The sequence below is a fragment of the Apteryx mantelli genome, chromosome 7, assembly GCF_036417845.1.
Source record: "Apteryx mantelli isolate bAptMan1 chromosome 7, bAptMan1.hap1, whole genome shotgun sequence".
NCBI classification, from domain to species: domain Eukaryota; kingdom Metazoa; phylum Chordata; class Aves; order Apterygiformes; family Apterygidae; genus Apteryx; species Apteryx mantelli.
Genome location: NC_089984.1, coordinates 30,598,212 through 30,617,171, shown reverse-complemented (window position 1 = coordinate 30,617,171; position 18,960 = coordinate 30,598,212). Strand labels below are relative to the sequence as shown.

Here is an 18,960-nt window from a genome sequence, read left to right as displayed (position 1 = left end):
TTCTAAAATGCTCAGCTTCAGCCAGCAGTCAACAAAAGGTCATCATGACAGGTGATCTTCTAATTCAGTGCTCCTTCCCCAAAAAAGCTAAATCCTAGGTCACCTCTGTTGTAAGAAATGTAGATACTTGTTTTGTATAAGTGGGATAGCAAAGAAGTTTCCATCTTTTATGAGACACTGGCTCCACTGTGCACAGACTTGGAAAACATGCTTTGTACAGCCAGCTTGATGCTTTAGATCAATTCTGTTTATTTTCTGACCTTTACATTAGCAGTTCTCCCATTCATCACCACAGGACCTGCACAAGAGCAGAAGCTGCTGCCCGACCTTGAAGGCAGGATGCAGAACCACACGTACCACTTATATGACACTTTGGTGCCGCATATACACACAGACATCCATCCTGGAGGCTGCGAGAAAAATCGTTCGCCTGGATTGATGCTTCAGCCATGTTTCCACTGCTTTGTGCAGCCCCTCAGGCTCCTTTTCCTGATGGCATCAAGATCTGCTTTTCAAGGCTTTTCAGAGTCCCAGCTTCATCCTCCAGAACCACAAGGCTGACTCCTGCCTTTAGCCGTGGATGCCAGTGTCCATCAACCTTTCACTGTGCGCCCTTCTCCTTTTCTGTAGAAATTAGCCCAAATTTGTATGCATACTCCATCCAGCCCTCTCCTATATCCTCAATCTTGGGCTGTTTCAGACTCTGCACCCCATAGAATGCCATTCGTATGGTTTCTTGCCCTGCAAGCCCTGACGAAGCATGTCCTAGCCCTGCTTGGCTGTCATCCCCACCGGTTCAAAGTCAACATTATATTTCACATGTCTGCTAGAGTGGGAGAACTTGCAGAAGAGGGAGAGAGGCACGAAGAGGTGGAACAACGCTCTGCCTCCTTCTTCACCCCGGGGAATATCTTCTTAAAGCGGCTGCTTACTCATAGCTTTAAGATCTCAATTTAAATCTTATGCCATGGAGGTAAAATACTGTTTAAATGCAAGAGCCTAACAAGTCTGAGCTCTCACCCATTGCACCAGGGATCCTGCACCTTGCCAAGGACAACGAATACTGAATTTGCATGAGACAGGCTGGTCGGTTTTCTAGAGTTTAGCGGCTGTGTTAGCCATATCTAGTAAACAGCTACAAGAGACATCTCAGCTGATCCCTTTCTTTGGGCAAATGAAGTTCCATTTCATGAACAACATCAGTCTGTTGATGGGACAGAAGTAATAGTAACGGTCTGATCGCTGTGCTGACAAGCAGAGGCTGATGATCTTTTACATTTTTTAACAACCATTTTGCAAAGCATTGTTTTTGCATTTGTTATGAACTGCACAGAAAGTTAATAATAACAAGGGAGAACAAGGAGGATAGTTAGAAAACGTGAATTTCTCCCACACACATGGGTTACATTTTTCAGGCTTTGACATGCAAATCTGAGATAAACTCTTTGCTATACTTAAGTAAGGAGTGTTTAAGTCCTTTTTAATTCAAGCTCACTGTGCTCCTCATACTGGGGAACTTTGCAGGGCCTGCTGAGCCCCAGCGTATGTTAGAGCAACCCCAAGGCTGCTTCCTTGTACGTCGGAAAGCTCCAAGAAGCAGCAAATGCTGATACTGCAGCATGCTTGTGCCATATCCCAAAGGCCCAGATCTTACCATGATGCTGGGGCTTACATGAAAAGCCAATACTGAGCAGAGGATATTTCCAGGGGAATCAACTCCTCCCTCTTTAAAAGGTCCTTTGATCTTCAGGAGAAATCTAACAGGATTTTAGCACAGCTAGTAAGCAAGCTTTTGATCTTCCTTTGGGAGTTTCACTGCCTGTTAGCCAGACTGAACCCCTACTTCCAGCAATGCGAACCACAGATTCCTCCCTAGCACCTTAAGGTGCTTTACCAGCTCCATAGATTTATGAGCTTCATGGGGTTTTTTGGTTCCCATTCACTTAACTTTTGGTTAATTTCTTCATCGAAACATTTCCGTGGATAACGGAGCTTCCCTTCAGTGTCACTTTGACATCTGAGTCAAGATGGTGAATATTTCTGCTGAAAAGGCAGACAGATCATTGTGGCAGAACATGACAGTTTGAGTGATATTTCCCTTTTAAAGGGGATTCTACATTCTTTATAAATCTAAATGGGTTTCTATTAAGGCAGGAACAATGAACGAATCAAGACTTCGGTGGCAGATGGTTGGCCAGTGCCAACCACATATCCCATTCCTATTCCTCCATCCAAATATTTGTTTTTAATTAGAGTTGCTGAAATTAACAGTGGAGGTGCCCAGATTTCTAATTGGGTCATCGCAAGCCAACTTTACGTCATGCTGAGAAGCCAGCCTCCTCGGGGAATATTGCACAAAGCAAGCATTTAATAAATGCAGTCAGTCGCAGAAAGAGGAGGTGTGTTAAGGGCTGCTAGTCTGTACCTCTAAACGTGCCTGACACCGTGTTTCTAAAACGGTGGCTTAGATACTCAAAGAAAAGGCACCCAAAAGCTTTGGTACACCCCTCAACAGTCAACTGTCACAGGGCAGCAGTTTCAAAGTATTAAGCGTGTCTTGATCCTACATGTTGTTTTGCCCACAGATGGACTTCTTTTATGGTTGCACTTCCCAAGCATATTGCACTTGAGGGCTAACAATGTTTCAACGACTTTTTGTGTCCAGATCCTCCCCCAGCACGTTCCTCACTCGGGTGGCTGCTGGCACCTCCTCACCTGGCAGCTCCCATCCCAGCTGGCCACCCCTGTGCATTCCTGGCGCTAAGCGCCACCTCCGGAGGTCCCGGAGGGGGCCGACCGGGCTGCTCATTAATTCCCTCCTGGCCTTGGTGGGGATTCCCCGGCAGGTCGCACTGGCCTGGGCTGGAGCAGAAAGGGGTGACCTAGATGTAGCAGCAGTCACCTTCTCGACCCGGTCCACAGCATCGCACGGGTGGCATTGGACGTGCAGCCTGATAGGTGTCTCCAGTGTCACAGTTTCTCTTTCTTGTGCTTTGACTCAAATGGTGGTAGTGAGCCAGAAACACAGAAATGTCAAGTTTGGTAACATAAAGCCCCTTTGATTCCCAAAGACAGTTTGGAGTGCGTTCATGATGGGAAGCACTTTTCACCAGGAGAATATCAGGCACTGCTGAACTGAGCAAAGCAGGTACAACTCCCTCTGTTTGCAGGGGTACGATCCTGTCCCAGTGTTGAAGACTGGCCCCCACAGGCAAATGTCAGCCTTAATTCTGGTTTGACAGCTAGTATGCATTTCAAAACTGTAATCTTGAAATGCACAACTACAGCAGGGAGGAACAGAGGAGAGCACAAGTCCCCAAAAGGGCTTATTTGAATAATCTCGCTGACAGATCTGTTCTTTTTTCAAAATTTCTCGTCCGCACAACGGATCACAATATGAAATCAGATACTGTCACTGGGTTCTGATAAATGTGAACATAAGGACTAAACATTCCCTTTCAGTATGAATAAATACTCAGTTCTAACTGCACAACTCGCATTGTTCATGCTGACACTAAAATCCTGCAGGCGGCATTATAGCCTAGTAACTGAGCATCACCCATCATTACTCATTTCACGAATAGATTTAGATTTTCTGCTCTCATTTACCGATGAACTTATTTCTGACATTATCATCTCTTCCATATGCCTCTGCATCAGTTATGTCTACTGAATTCAAAGGCAATTTTTTTCTCTGCCTAAAAATTATTGCTGAGATTTTCAATGTCTCTAGTACATTTAGAAAACAAATTCCCTTTTACTTTTAAGACTGCAAGTAAAGGAGAAGCTACCACACTATTAGGTTAATTTTTGCAAATTTTAAATGTCTCTCTGTTAAAAACTTGAAACTCACTTCCAGTCTGAATTCTCTGAGTTGCAAGTTCCAGGTCAGTGGAGCTCATTATATATTTTTCTGTTTGAACCAGCAGCCAAAGTAGATATTTATAAGTTGTGGTTCCATCATTCGACCTTCTTTTCCACAGATTGAACAGGTTAAAGCCCTAGGCTCTTACTGCAAAGACAAGGGTCTTGTCTTTATATAATTTTTGCAGTTCTTACCCTCACCTTCTCTATCTTTGCAGTAGTCAAAATCCTTTAGGGTGGAATCCAGCCTGAGTTTGGGAAGCAAATCAAGAGCAATAGCTGGGTTTGAAACGGTTATCTCTGTCCAGAGCGTACTTGCAGCTAAAAGAGGTCACAGGCAATAAAACAACAGTTATGCCAGATGCAGAGATTGGGAGTTTGATAACCTGAAATAATCCAAAATAAAACCAATGCCTTGGACTTATATGGCTAACTGTTCTGCTCAGCTGCGCAGGTCAGTAAGCAGCAGCCCAAAGCCAGCAAACAGCGCGGCGGAGTCAGCTCAGGGCGCTGCCTGCGACTAGCATCAGGGAGGCCAGTTTGTGGTTGCTTTGTGGCCACTGCTTGCTGGCTTGGTTTCCCCCCAGATCAACTTAAGCCGCACAGAGATGATTTACTCCTAATGAGCAAGGGTAGTTCTTGCCAGCGAATGCCGGAGACCAGGCGGAAAGAGCAAGCGAGGAAAGGGGAGGCAAACACCAAGGCAGTATCGCGGCACTGAGCAGCCTACGCTGAAGGTGCTGCTTCGGGGCCCTGAAATTAGCTGCAAGAAATTTGTCCAGCCCTGAGCTGCCCAGCTGCTGTCAAAACCAGTGTCTTGACTTCCCAATCTCTTCCGCTGATCACCCAGTTATACCACTCCAGATACTGGCCCCTCTTGGTAGTGCCACCGTTTGGTTGAGTAAGGGGACAGGAGTATCTCTGCCTACTTTCAAAACCTGTCGGAGTGAGTTTCTGGTGGGAGAAGGACGGCCATGGGGCAGCCAGGCCCCCAAGACGGCTCAGCCTGCGGACACGGTGCTCAGCCTCGGACACGTGTCTAATCTCCGAAACTCAGCCTGGGTAGGCAGGGAGGGAGTCCTCACAGCCCCACCACCTCACCAGGCTCCTCAGCTAAAATTAGAATCTACCCTTTAGGCATCGAAACAGATTTTTTTGACTCAGATGTCAAATAATTTCTGTAGCGGCTCTCACAGTCCCTGTGGTGTGATATTTTGCAGAGGGGGACTGCCATCAGCTAAAGAGAAAGGCAAATTTAATGGAGTTTAAAGACAAGAAGTGTCTCAAAGGGACATATTCCCTCTAAAAAGAAGAGGGGGGAAGGTCCTACCCGTGAAAGGTCTTGATGACAGAACAGGGATTAGTTTCCAACAGCGCATTTAATGCCACATATGGTACTGAAGTCAAGACACCAAGTTCCCCAGGAGGTTTAACACCGACTGAACAATTCGGGTGCATTCAGAGCTCTCAGGAGAGGCCCATACTCAGAGCACTGTTGAGGCAGATGAAACCTGAAGGAGCAGAGAGGCGGCTATTACGAAGCCACAGGATCCTCTCAGCCCACAGGAGGTGATTCTAGCTATTTGCTTAAAAGCAGGAGTGTTTTGTCAGAGACTGGGATGTTACCAAAGGCAGAGGTGATGAGGTTTAACCCCCTGTGGGACACAGGACACAGCAGGTAATTACTGCCTCTGGGACTGCAAGGGTTTAGCTTGGGACAGAGAACATGGGAAATTGCAGTATGCCCTAAAAGGCCGTTTCTCTGCTGAGTCCATGATCGCTAGTGTTCAGTAGAGTTACAAATTGTAGTCCATAATCTTGCCTTGCAAAGCTATTTTGTTGTCTGAGGACCAGGACCAGGAGGGCAGAGTATGCTTTGTGAAGAACCAGCTGTCCCTGATGGTGGCGTGTTTTTGTCCTTAAAGGTCTGTGAGAGCTTGTTGAGGGGGTGGATTTGATTGTTTGGTTTTACCATACAGTTTCCTTCAGATTACCTGATGGTTTGGATGAAGTTTATTACTTTCTTGGGACTGCCTTTTCTAAAAACATGCATAAATTTGTTCTTGTAATTACGTACCTGGGGACAGTGAACAGGAACATGATGGAGGCCAGCAATTCAGCAGCAGACCCACAGCAACCTCACAGTCACTTCTTCTTCCTCCCATCCTCCCTCCGATACGACATCAGAGCTCGGGCTCTGAAGCTTTTAAGTGCAGAGTCAAGCTCCAAGGCTCCAGAAGTGTGAGAGAGAGAAGAAAGAAGTGTTGGGCAGAGTGAGAGAAGCTGTGCCTTCAACTATAAACACCTTGAACTTTCTAGGACTTGTTGATTTCTCAGTTACCATGGCCAAGCACAGATGAAATTTGCCATGATGATCATTCACAAGTCACTTATCACAGAGAATATCTGCTGCTTGTGAACGGAGGAGACTGCCTCGAGATGGTTAAGGCAGGCTGTTATTTTCCTGAGAAAGACAGATTTGCCATAATCAGATAATTGCATTTGTGTTCACAATGTCCTGGAGACACCCAGCACTATATAAATACTGTAAAAATACGCAGAGAAGATTAATGATGTGAGAATGTGCGTTATATACACAGATAAAGTCAAGAACCATATCACAAGACAACCTGGTGAAACAGGACACTAATTTTGCCAGAAGATGAATTGCAGCTACTGTGAAGCCACAGTTCTGAGTGATTCAGAGCTATGGGGTTCAGCTTAGATGACTCTAGCTTCAGTGGGTGAATGAAATGGTATTTATATATAGGAACATGGATTTTACTGAGGATCAGAAGTTTTCTGCTACTACTCTGCAGAGGAACTGATGAGCAGACAGCACTTTGTGTGTGTTTGTGTGCACGCGTACATACCCTGGGTAGCAGATCTCACAAGTCCCATGACATTTAAGCTGTTACCTGAGCCCCAGATACTTGGAAAGGCTCCTTAGTTTCAACAGGTAAGGAGAAGAGCTAGGAGGGAAAATTATGATATTTACTTGGATGACTAAGATGTTCCCTTCAGTTTCTAAACAACCCTGTTTTTTGTACTTCTTAACAAAATGACCAAAAGATAGCTGTTCTTCCATAGAGCTAGTCCTAAACAAAGGCATCTGTTATACAAGACAGATTCTTATTTGGAAGAAAAGGCTTTTTAAAAAAGAAGTAGCAGTTATGGGTAGAAAGGTGTCAGAGGTGCTTAGCCCTTCCGGCGGCGCCCTCCCTCCAGCGACAGCTGCCGGCGCTTCTCCGCAAGCGGAGGAGCTTCCTCCATGCGACAGCTCTGCCGGGGCTTGACGAAGGGCGTTGTCAAAAGCTGTGACGGAGGTTTCTGATGAGAAAGAGCCATTGCTCATCTCCACCGAGAAATGCCCCAAGGAACTGGGTTCCTCTCTCCGACGTGCTCTGAGACAGGGATGCAGTCAGCGCTGGGGCCTGAAGGAAACCTGAGACGTGGGGGGGGATCCCAACCCTGGCCAGATTTACTGCTGCTTTATGTGGTGGTTTGCACCTTTGCAACGCACACATCAAACCTCATTGCATGCAAATCCTCCTCTCGCGAAGGCCGATTTATATAATCATCCCTCCATACAAGAGTGAATAACTGCACAGCGTGCTGGAGGAATAAATCTCCCACTATGCAGGACCAAAGAACATGGAGAAAAGATGAATTTTAACCCCTGTGGAGAAGAATCAGGTTTTCTCATAGCAAGAAAACACCTGTAGTGTTTCGGTCATGATGTCTTAATGCATACCTAGCCATTCTTGGGAAACTCTGCTTCCAGTGTCCCAGTTCCCAACAGAGGAGTGGAGACCACAGCCCTCATAAACCAGCCCTGCCGGTGGTGTTGCTCCAGTTTCAATTACCAGTGCAATGCCACAGCTTGTTTGTGGTGCATAATAAATAGTTGACATCGCCCTATCACACTCCTAGCCCAGAAAATGCCTGATGTCTTTTATAAGCTTAATAAATATTTGTCCTCGAGATACATACATGAGGCAAGCCCCTGGTTTACCAGGCTGCCCTCAAAGATCAAGTATCCTGAATGAGAACCGTGCTTGTGCTTTAGCACCCAATATCTGTAACACCGAACCGCAACGCTACAGGGGCAGCACCTCCTGCCTGGCACCGCTTTGCAGAGGCGCCGAGTGCTGCTCACCTCGAGGGATGCTTTGCACTGCTCAAAAAATCCCCCTCTCGCCCCTGAGGATGGTCCGACAGACCTTGCAGCGCGCGGCGGCCGCGGTGGGAAGCGGCCGACGCACCGGCGGGCGCCTGCAGCACCGCTCCGCTGCTCTGGGCCCTGCACGTTTCCCCGTGCAAGCGGCCGGAGCTCCCCGTTAGCCCCGTTCCCGTTTAAACCCCCTGCTCTTCTGTGCCCGAGTGCACAGCGGTGACACTGGGGTGTATCTTCATAGTGCTATGTCTGACTCGAAAACACAGTAGGTTTTTTTAAAGGCTGCCAACTAAAAAAAAATACTTGCAAAAAAAAAGTCTGTGAAACTTCCTAACAAATTTTTCTTTCTATCTTTACAACCTCCTTCCGTTCCTGACAGGTAAATTATGGAAATCTAAGATTACTCCTTGCAAAAGATCTATGAGATTATTTGGGTTGTCTCTAGGGAACTCACACATTATTGTTTATGGGTCCCAGAAGTAATAAATTCAATCCTAATCCCAGTATAGGTAGATCCATGTTATAGCAACCTGTCTGTAGCCAAGGGAGAATTTTAAGAAATTTGTGCTATGAATTACATGTGGAAAATTTGAGAGCCCTTATCTAGTAACCCAAATGGCTACTACCTGAATTGCTGGTAATAGATGATAAAAAGCAGTAGCTCTTATACGACATGTTATCTTGATTGCCGATGTGGAACTCCTTCTAATGAGATATGGAACATGATCAAGAGTTTATTTTGCAAAGCAGTATTCTCTATGGTTAAACAAAGCAAGCTTCTATTATCTGACGCTCATTTAAACCTGCGCTTTTAACATAACGGCCCAGAGAGGAATGTCGGTAATCCAACACGTGCCTTGTATCTGAGCACTGGCAGCCAAAATCTGCTCATAGAGAGATCTTGCACCTGCCAACCAAGAGTTGCTCTGGCTGGTAGAAGAGAATATAGTGGCAGAATCAGCTTTTAGCTGTGATTTACCTGAGGGTCTTTGGTGAAATAATTACACAGCACAGGCATAAATTCTGGCTTAAATGGCTCCGGCTACAGAAGGACTTCCTGCCTCCCAAAGCAGTGACGCAGGACTAGGACCCTCTGTGCCAGCCCCGAACCCGCCGTGGATGCTCAGGCCTGGGGTCACTGCACGGAGACACGCTCCATCACCAGAGGTCTTCTTCTTTTTAAACACCCAAATAATTTCTATGACATCTCTGCAAACCGAAGACCAACTGATCTTTCAAGAAAAGTTTATCAGTGGTTTTCAGCTTGTAAACTGTGGACTCCCCAGGGATGAAGCCTGATTTTGAGAGAGTGGGAGAAATAATAAGAAAAGCTAGCTAAATGTCAGCAGCTTTAAATCTGCTATCCAGGGCCTGCACCTCCATTGGAAGATGCGTGAGTTTTAGCAAATCAGAAGACTGAAATTCACTGAGCCAGGATATTAGGAGATCAGCCTGATTCCCTAATTCTCTGTCTTATTCCCGAATTCACTCTTGAGATGAGAAGAGACTCCATCTAGGACTATCTCGCTGCAGCATCAGTTCGAAGCCACGCAGATAAATGGCCTTGCAGAAAGCTCTCTCAGTCAGAAATTGCGTGAATTAGGTCAAGGCTGGGATAATGCAGAGATCAGGAAACAGGGCTTTCAGGTAAGCCAAAAAACTAAGCTCTAATGGCCAGGACAATAGTATATAATGAGGTCTTAAGAAGACCAACATACAACTAAGTCATATATTTAGTCGCTGACAGTCAGCCGCACGTTGGTGCTTTAATGAAGTTACGCGGCCGCACACAGGAGTATCTCATCTCCTGGGAGCCCTATTAGTGAAGACAAACAACACCTCACAATGCTGCTATTATTTTCCTAGCATCTCATTAATCATTCAGTGGTCATTACTCATTATTTGCTTAGCCTGGGCAGTGTGCTCAGCTCTGCGAAAACATGCAGATTCAGGTGGTCCCTGCCCCAAGGAGCTAAGGGTGCTCCAGTTTGTCTCTGCTGCCGGTGACCGTTCGGGGTCTGCACAGTATCCGGAGGGAGGAACTGCTGCCCCTGTCCTCCTTCGTGGGCAGTGGGAATGGAAGGTGATTTCCACTGCAATAAATCGAAGATGCTGAAGCTTTCCAGGCACCGAGGGGTAAAATCCTCTGCCAGCTTTGCAGCTGTTTTGTTCCACCAGAGAACGAAGGCAAAGATGCCTGCTCCGTTTTCCTCAGACACCGCTGGGACATCGCTTCCCAAGCGGTCTGGAACAAAGGTAATAAAATCAATGCTCAGTTGCAACCTGCTAATCAAATACAGGCAGGCTCTCCGGGGCGTTTACCTGTGTGCTGCAGGGGCGAGCAGCAGGACCACCCGAATTACAGAGAAACAAGGAGATACTGGTCTGCAGGCGTTTCTGCCAGTAAAGGCGATGTATGCTTTCAACGTCCTTCACTTAAATGCAAGGTGAGAGATTTTCTTTAAGCCTTGCAGGAACGTTTACCCTCGTCCTCTGATAAACATGGGCAGCTTGAAGGAATTTTCCAATTCAACAGGTGAGAGGTGCTGGAAGGACAGAGCAGCCCCTACGCCGGGGACATGCAGCATTTACAAGGGAATTAGTTAATCCCCCCAACATCCTGGCGTGGCAGGTTAAGTGTGGATACACACATATCCCCATATCGTGGAGGGAAACTGAGGCAAGGAACGCAAGTCGCAGGTTGCCCAACGTTCATCTTTAAACCCTTATCCCAGACCCTGCATCCTCTTCCGGACTGAAACCCTCCCGCCTGGGCAGGCTCTCGCTGCCGGACGCGGCACGCTGGAGCGCGCTCAGCTCCCCGCTCTCGCACGGCACACGTTCTAACCCAGCACCGTACGGAGCTGGCATTCCCATTGGGGCTGATGAGGAGCCAAGACATTGGGAAGGAAGAGACATTCGGAGCTGAATTAATTTCACAGCCATCTTCTGCTGGGCCTGGTTGTGAATTCCCAAGCTCTCCTGGGTGACTCCCGGTGAGCAGCGGTATCGCAAGGGGGAGCGAGGCGAGAAGTCACTGCTGTGCTGGTGGGAAGGGACCTCCCGAGGTCTCTGCTCTGGCCGCCCACCAAAGCAGGAGGGTCACCAGCTGCGGGCTGGGCCAGCTGTGGCTTTGGTTGATCGAGCTTTGGGTTATTAAAAGGATATTGCCAGTGGCATGTTCTTATTTGTTGGCCCCCGGTACCAACATAGTTCTCCTGTTCCACTTGTAGTCTCTTCCAGAGCTGACTGTCTCCTAAATTAAATTGCCAGAGCTGATTAAAACTCCTGCTGCCGCCCATGCCAGACACGCGGCACAGTAAGAGACGCGCAGACTTTGCCCAGGCTGGTGCAGAAGCTCCCCATGCAGACGTCCACTTTGCGCTGACTCTGATCATTTGTGTATTTAGTTATTTAACTTCATCCGAAAGGAAGGCAATAGTCTGGGAGAAAAATCTCACACAGGACTTGGGGAAATATTTGAGCTGTAATGGGAGAAATCTGTCTTACCGGGACTCTACATAGGTCATGCAAGCAAATTCTTCATTTCAGTGCATTTCTCCAGGACAGGAAAGGCACAAGCTGACACAACCCCCCGTTTTTAACAGGGGAAGAGAAGCCCCTTTTTTGCCCTTAGATCCTTCTCAAAAGCAGCTGACCAATCTGCGTAGCGGTTTCCTGAAAACATTTAGCCTGAGGCAGATGTTGAGGACAGAAAATTTCAGCCTGGATAATTAATGTGGCGAGGATGCTGCCGGGGATGTAGCACCGGCTCCCCTCGTTGGAGGAGAGGGGATGCACAATTTTAGTCCTTTTTTTTTCCCCTTGCTTTCACTCTAATGAAGAACAAGCTGGATTTTAAAAAAAAGTGCTTATCTTTGCAACTCGTTTTGAACATTTGCCGGCGTCTAGCAATTTGCATACCTCAGGGGTCCTTCCTCTCTCGCCCCATCGAGCTCCCTATGGCTTTTGCCACAAATTAAGGAACGTTTCCTTCTTTCTGTAACTCACCAGCTCCACCGCTCGGCTCTGAGTTACAGTAAGACCTCAGATGATGACAGCCGGCAATAACTACCACGAAGCAACCTTCAAAGACCCCAAATGTCCAGTCCAGGCGACTGTGTTTTGGAGAGCTAAAATTCCCTTGTAGCTTGTCCTGTACAGAGGGTGGTTCCCACTTTTTTTACACCTTATTTTGCTGAGTTGTGAGGAACTATTTAGCCTTTACTACGTTTTTCCCAGGAGAGCTGGAAGGCAAACGATTTGTCTGGAGTGACTGCTCCGCTGAGAGCTCACAAAACTTTCTGAACCCACGTCAGCATAGAAATTCGAGACGTTAAATGAGAAGCCCAGCTAGCGTTACGGCCGTTTGGGAGCTGGCAGGCCTGCAGAGTTTGGCAAGGCGTCCCAGCGCTGCGCGAAACAGCGAGATGGAAAGGGCGGCTGATTAGCTGCGGGCTTTTACTGCTGATGGGCGCGCTTTTAACAGCCATCGCCATTCACCAGCAAAAGACAACACAGATCTCGTGGCTGGTGCAATTGCATTTCATTAAAGCAATCGTGCGTGTTGCTGTATAGATCGGAGGAGATGACTTTGTCAGCACGCGTCACATACCCAGCGTATGTATGTATATGTGCCTGTGAGCAGCGATACAGACCCTTTCCCTCCCTGTCCGTACGATCCTGGCAAACCAGCCAGGCCAGTAAAAGGAGCAGGCGCCTGCCTGTAGCAGGCAGCGTGTGTCTGCTGCGGTGGGGTGAGAAACCTTAGTATTGAAAGTGAGTGGACTTTGGTGGAGACGGTTCCTCTCTTTTTTAACAAAACAGGCAAATGAAACACTTTTTTTTTTCCCCCCGAACACATGTGGAAATCTGAGTTGTGAAGAAGCGTGCAAATGCTTTCGAATGAAAGCAGAGAATGGGAATAGAGGATGGGAATGATGGGGATGGAGGATGGGAATGACGAGAATGAATGATTCAACAGGGATATTGAATACGTCAGAAAAAAACTGAGATCTCTTCTGTGTCAATGAGCTGTATTTATCCGTAAAACAAGCTTTTGAGAGGAAAGGCAAGATTGCCTTTGGGATATTTAAAATGACCATGGGTTATAATGCAGTCCCACAGGAGAGAAACCCACTCACTGAGAGCTTTCTAAGTGTTTTTTCCACGCAAGCGGCTGTGATTGCGCTGTGGTCTCCGACGGGGAGCAAGACGCCTGCCGTGGGGCTCGGGGCGCACGCAGGCTGCGTACCCGAGCGCGACGTCTGCCACGAAGCGATTCTCCCAGCCGGAGGGCTGGGCCTTTCGGCCCGCTTTTATAGGGAAACCTGAGCTGGAGGCGACCAAAGCCGTGTGCGTGTGCTCCTCCCGCCCCTGCCCCGCTCCCGGCCGGGGACCGGTGTCGCCGGAGCCAGCCCTTCGGCAGGGAAGGAGCCGGGAGGCAGCGGGGACACGAATGAGCTCATTTGCCTGGCCCGGCTTCTCGCAGCCGCCGAGCCGCTCGGCAGCCCGCGCTCGGAGAGCGGGAGGCAGCTCCCGGAGCGGCCAGGCTTTCCCTCCGCTGGGAAAGGGGGCAGCCGGCGGCTGGCACCCGGGACCCGGCGGCTGCGTGCATCCGCTTGCCTCGAAAAGCCGCCGAGCGCTGAATCCTCTCCCTGGAAGAGAAGCGTCCGGCTGGAGAGCGACCTGCTTCGCTTGTGCGCCGGTGGCCACGGGAAGGTTTGCACGCAGCCGCCGCAGCCCTGCTTCCCTCTGCTCCTGCCCCAGCCGCCCCAAGGCTGCAGTGAGGGCCGCGAAGCTCGGCAGCTTCCCAGGAAGATCAGCCCTTGCCGAAAACGCCCGATGGACCGTTTCCGGATGATCTTCCAGTACTTCCAGTCCAACCCGGAGTCTGTGATGAACGGGGTCTGCGGGCTGCTAGCCCTGGCTAGCGTAAAGATGTACGCTTGCTTTGACTTCAGCTGCCCCTGCCTGCCGCGCTACAACGAGGCGTACGGCCTGGGGGTCCTGCTCGTGCCCCCCGCCGCCCTGCTGCTCTGCGGCCTCCTGCTCACCCGGCAGCCCGCGGCGGTGCTGGAGGAGTGGAGGAGGCCGCGGGGCCGCAGGAGGAAGGACCCGGCCGTTGTCAGGTGGGTATCGCCCCGCGCCGAGCTGCCTCCCCGGCGGGTCTCGGCTCTCCCTGTTCCTTCGTTTTCCTCTAAACTCGGCTTCCGCGACCTGGCCCCTGCAAGCGGCCGGTCCCCATTCCCGGCGAAGCGGGCAGGAGGGTGCACGTGTGCTGCGATGCTGGGAAACCGCACACACAGGTTTTGCCCAGTGGCTTAAATGCACAAAAGGATGCGACGAGGGGCGTTTTTGTCCCCGTCGTTCCTTACTGGCAGCGCCGTGACTCCCCTGCCATCAGCGGAGCTACTACCCCTTTACACTGGTCAAAGAGAGGAGACTCAGCTCCACTATATTGCATGCAAGCTCCTACCCCCTGCACAGGACAGAAGCCGTTCAAAGTCAGCTCAGACACAGAGCAGCGCTTGCCTGCCTCATCTGGTTTGGGCTCGGCAGGGTCTGCAAGCCTTTGGGGGTTTCCAGCAGCCAGAGGCTGTCTCTGGGAAACTGGTTCCCGGAGAGGTGTCTTGCCTTCCCTGCTTCCCAGGAGGATGCTCACAACATGCTGCTTTTTTCCAGATATAAGCAGGATTAAGCAGATTTAGCATGTTTTCTCTTCCAGCTGAAATGACAGGACCATGCACTGCAGCAGGTTTAGACAGTACGCAAAGTGCTACCGTGCACCGGAGCAGGTTTGCGGTGGGAGGCAGCACCAGCAAAGAGACCCAGAGCAGAAAAGACATTAGCTGGAGCAAGGCTGGGGAAAGTCCTGTGAATCAGTCAGCTCAGGAAGGGGCTGCTGAGCACCAGGGCAGTCCATGTCCGTCCAGCCCCACGGACAAGGAGAAAGCTTGCAGCACGTACCTGCTCACAGGTGTCTCTCCTGCCCCAGGTACATGTGTTCCTCCGTCCTGCAGCGAGCCATGATTGCCCCTGTCGTCTGGATCATAGTCACCCTCCTGGATGGGAAATGCTTTGTCTGTGCTTTCAGCGGCTCTGTGGATCCCGAGAAGTTTGCAGGCTTTGCCAACGCCAGCCCGGCGCAAGTGCAGCAGCTGCTCGCCAAGGTGCCCTGCAAAGATGACGAGCTCATGAGGAACAACACATCCCGAAAGGCAGTGTCGAGGTACCTGCGGTGCTGGTCCCAGGTGAGTCCCTGCTGCGGCTCCCCGGTGCCACCGGAGACGCTCGGGGGAGTCTCAGCTGCTCCTACTCATCCTTGAGTCAGCAAGAGCTTTGCCATGGCCAGGCGAGGAGCAAGACTGCTCTTTGCTTCTTCATGCCCCCAAGGGTGACCCCCTCAGTGATAATCTCCAGGGGAGTCACTCAGATAGGGAAAGGGAAGGAAATAAAACATAGTTTAATTAACAGAACTTTGTTTCTAGAAAAAAGCAGTAACTTCTAAACCCACACAGTAAAAAACAAGTTGCAAGGAAAATCTGGGTCTCCTAAGGCCCTTTCCGTTTAGGATGAGAAGACTTTTCCACCTGCAAACCTCCCAGCTCTCCTGGGAGGTAGGACCTGCTGCTTTAAGGACAGTGAAAGCTGAGAGACCAGAAGTGGCTTGCTCAGGACTGACATGGGAACGGGACCTGGCTGGCAGCGAAACGCTGGCCCTCTGTACCCTGCTCCCAGTCGAGGACCGTGCCAGGTCAGGGATAGGGCTGCTGGGAGGGCACTGAAAATAGGCACTACTTCCTGCTAAGGGGAGTTGCGTACAGTCTAGACAGCCTTCACCTCACTGCTGAAGCCTGTGTAGGTGGCACACAAACGTTCCCAGTGTAGCTGTTTATTTCTTATCATCCAGGCACTTGGCTGGAGCATTTTGTTGATCCTGATCATAGCAGCTTTCCTCGCCCGTTGGCTGACACCTTGCTTCAGCCCAGCCGCCCTCCTGCAGACACGTTACTGGAGCAACTACATTGACATCGAGCAGAAGATTTTTGAAGAAACCTGCTGCGAGCACAGCCGGCACTTTGCTCACCAATGCATCCTCCACTTCTTTGAAAGCATGCGGAAAGAGATCAAATTGCACAGCTTCAACTTGCACAGGGAGGAGGAGGAGGCTGAAGGAGAGGAAGACCTTCTCCGGGGCATCACAGACCAGGATCAGGTGAACAAACTCCTGCAAACGTGGTACTACGAGAAACCGCCCTTGGATGTGAGCCAGGTGACCCAGCGGCATCCTCTGGGGAGAGAGCGATCGCCGGCGCCCTGGGCCGACAGCCCCAGCAGCCAGCCCAAACCCCCCCAGCACACTGATGTCTAGAGGGGACTCTGCACCCAAGGGGCACTGTCGTGTCTCTGCAGAAAGCAATGACCAGTGGGTAGATGATAGCGTCTTCTTTCCAACCTCCTGCTCCAAAGGCAAGGATCACAGGATGTGCTGAGTACCGGCAGCCTGGGGTGCAGGCAGGACTCTTGCAGCAGCAGCGCTGGGTTCAAGCGCTGCCCGTAAAGCAAGCACTGCCTGTCCCGTAAAGCTGTCCTCTCCTGGGGCAGCGAGGGCTGGCTGGGGGGATAAGCTGCTCCAGCCTTGCCAGCAAAATCTCCAAGCTGAACCAGAGAGCTCCTTACGATCCAGGGGACTCAGTTGCCGTTAATGACATTTCTTGTCCAAGCGCTCTGCATAGCTCCTTTGCCATAATAAAGAGTTGGCAGCTCTTAAAGCTGTGATAAAACCCTTCTGGCTCCAGGAGAAATTTAACCAAGGCAGCAACATCTGGCTGTGTGTGCAAACACACTGAAACGGCAGCTTAAAGGAGGTGTGAGTAGCTCCTGCCCGTTTCAGTGAAATCTGATTAGGACAGTTAGCATTGCCGACACTGAAGTGATTTAATTGGCAACTCTTTTAATACCGTGGCAACATGTTTACTCAAAAACGCAAACCCACCTCCTACATCTTCCCATCTGCTGAGAGCTCTGGCTGCCCCCAGCCCAGCTGCCAAACTGTTCAGCTTCCCTCCAAGAACCCATCAATACGTCTATGCATTTTCAAAACAAAATATGGCAACACACTGGAATTTATGGAGGCACAAAACACTAATTGAAGGTACTCTCAGATCAGCACCAGGTGTCCCTGGATTGGGTTGGGTTTGCAGAACGACGGGGAGATGGAGGCTTTTCTTAACATACTCAGAGCCACATGACTGTGCTCAGGTTCAGCTGGCCGCTGTAAGCGTGGGCGTTTGGCCATGGAAAGGACAGCAGACACATGGACTCTGCCAGAAAAGTCTGAATCCAGATTTTAAACACTACCCTGCAAGATTCGAGTTCAAAACCCTCTATCTGGAGGACTGTCCTTGCATTACTTAGTCGGGCATTTCCATCCTTGGTTTCAATACTGTTTAAATATAACCTTACCTCTGAGCTTGTAACACTAGTTACTTTCTTACTTGCCTTTTTCCAGGCCCTGCTGTAGATATCTAGTCTCAGGCACCCTGCCAGCTTGACTAATGTTTCTGTCTGGCATTGCTGCTTGGATATATTAAACTTTTTTACCCCAAGTAATCCAGTGCAGACTGATGTATCGCTCCAGGCTGAGGCTCACATGGACACTCAGCTGGTCCCTGGGAGCGAGGGGCATGAGAAGAGTGGATGGGTGGCAAACAAGAAGTCTCCTCAGCTACGCAAAGCTGGATGAGGGCAAGCCGGGCCTCCAGGAGGAAACCAGAAGGTGGGAGAAAGGACAAAGAAACCTGCCACCGCCTTGTGACCAAATACAAAACAAGGGGGAGAACTGAAAACAGACATTAATGCCCAGAATTAGCTCGAAGGGCTGCTAGGAGGGGGCGGTGGACCACCTCCTCCCTCAGGATGCATGTGCATGAGGGTGGGGAAGGGGGAGACGCTTGGCAAAACTCAGGGAGGCCCAATAACTCTGCCACCCACCTGTGAGCGAATGCACTCCCGCGGCACCCTCCCCGCTCGCCCCGCAGCCCCAAGGAGCCTGGCTGGGCCGGCGTTGCCCCTCGTGCCCTGATCCCCGTCCTCCCCATGGGGGAGGACCGGTGGCAGTGTGAGGCCAGTGGTGGAGAGGGAGCCAGGGCTCGGCAGGGAGGACACTTGTTGCACATGCCCAAGCTTTTGCTCTGCAGAGAGGAAGGCTAGAAATCGATGTTGGAAATAAGTAGATGAATGAAATTGCTGACTGCTCTTCTGACCCACACCCGGGGCTTTAACCATGGCATGCTCTGCGGGCAGCGCTCTCCTTTCTGCACCCATCCCACTTTGCAGGCTGGTCCTGCAGCACTCGCTGTGCACCCAAACGGGAGCTTGCACAGAGGCCGAGGTCCCTCAGGGCTCGGTGCCCCTAGGAGGCATCACATCTCCACATCTCCATCCCACCGTGCACAACGCAGTTGCTCTTGCCTGGCCCTGCTCCACTCCTCATCGCTCCACCTCATTGCAGCTTTTCTTATTTTTATAGCAAAACCACCCGACTGCAGTGCCCTGGCTGAATCCCTGAGTTCCCCCTGGATATGCTCAGAGAGCGCACAGAGCTCTTTTCACAAAATCTGTCATCATTCCCTTTCATCACTGCCTGTTCCAGGCCCCCCAAAATGCATTTTTCTGCATTTGCTCCCTCACATCAGATTGTCACAGGCCCATTTTTCCTGGACCACCTTAGAGATGCACTGAGGTGTGTACAGAGGTCTGCACCTGGCAGCTCATGCTCCTGGCACCAGTTCTGGCCCATGGCAGTTGGGAAAAATACAGCAGTCTTCACACTCTTTTTAGCCAAGCCTCTTTTGAAATAGGCATTGCACTTTGAATTTCAACTCGAAATAGTATCCAAAGTTTCCTGGCCTACT

General features: G+C 50.1%; 1 protein-coding gene across 1 annotated transcript; it reads left to right on the top strand.

The window, feature by feature from the left end:
- Positions 1 to 13,885: 13,885 nt before the first annotated feature.
- CALHM3 (calcium homeostasis modulator 3) lies at positions 13,886 to 16,415 on the top strand. Its single transcript, XM_067299611.1, has 3 exons — positions 13,886 to 14,172; positions 15,039 to 15,294; positions 15,954 to 16,415. Exons 1-3 carry the CDS (start codon positions 13,886 to 13,888, stop codon positions 16,413 to 16,415), a joined length of 1,005 nt encoding a protein of 334 aa, XP_067155712.1.
- The last annotated feature ends 2,545 nt before the right edge of the window (positions 16,416 to 18,960 follow it).

Coding starts and splice junctions, on each gene's coding strand:
- CALHM3 (XM_067299611.1), top strand. CDS start 13,886: ATGGACCGTTTCCGGATGATCTTCCAGTACTTCCAGTCCAACCCGGAG. Junction 14,173..15,038: donor AAGGACCCGGCCGTTGTCAG/GTGGGTATCGCC, acceptor CTCCTGCCCCAG/GTACATGTGTTCCTCCGTCC. Junction 15,295..15,953: donor ACCTGCGGTGCTGGTCCCAG/GTGAGTCCCTGC, acceptor CTTATCATCCAG/GCACTTGGCTGGAGCATTTT.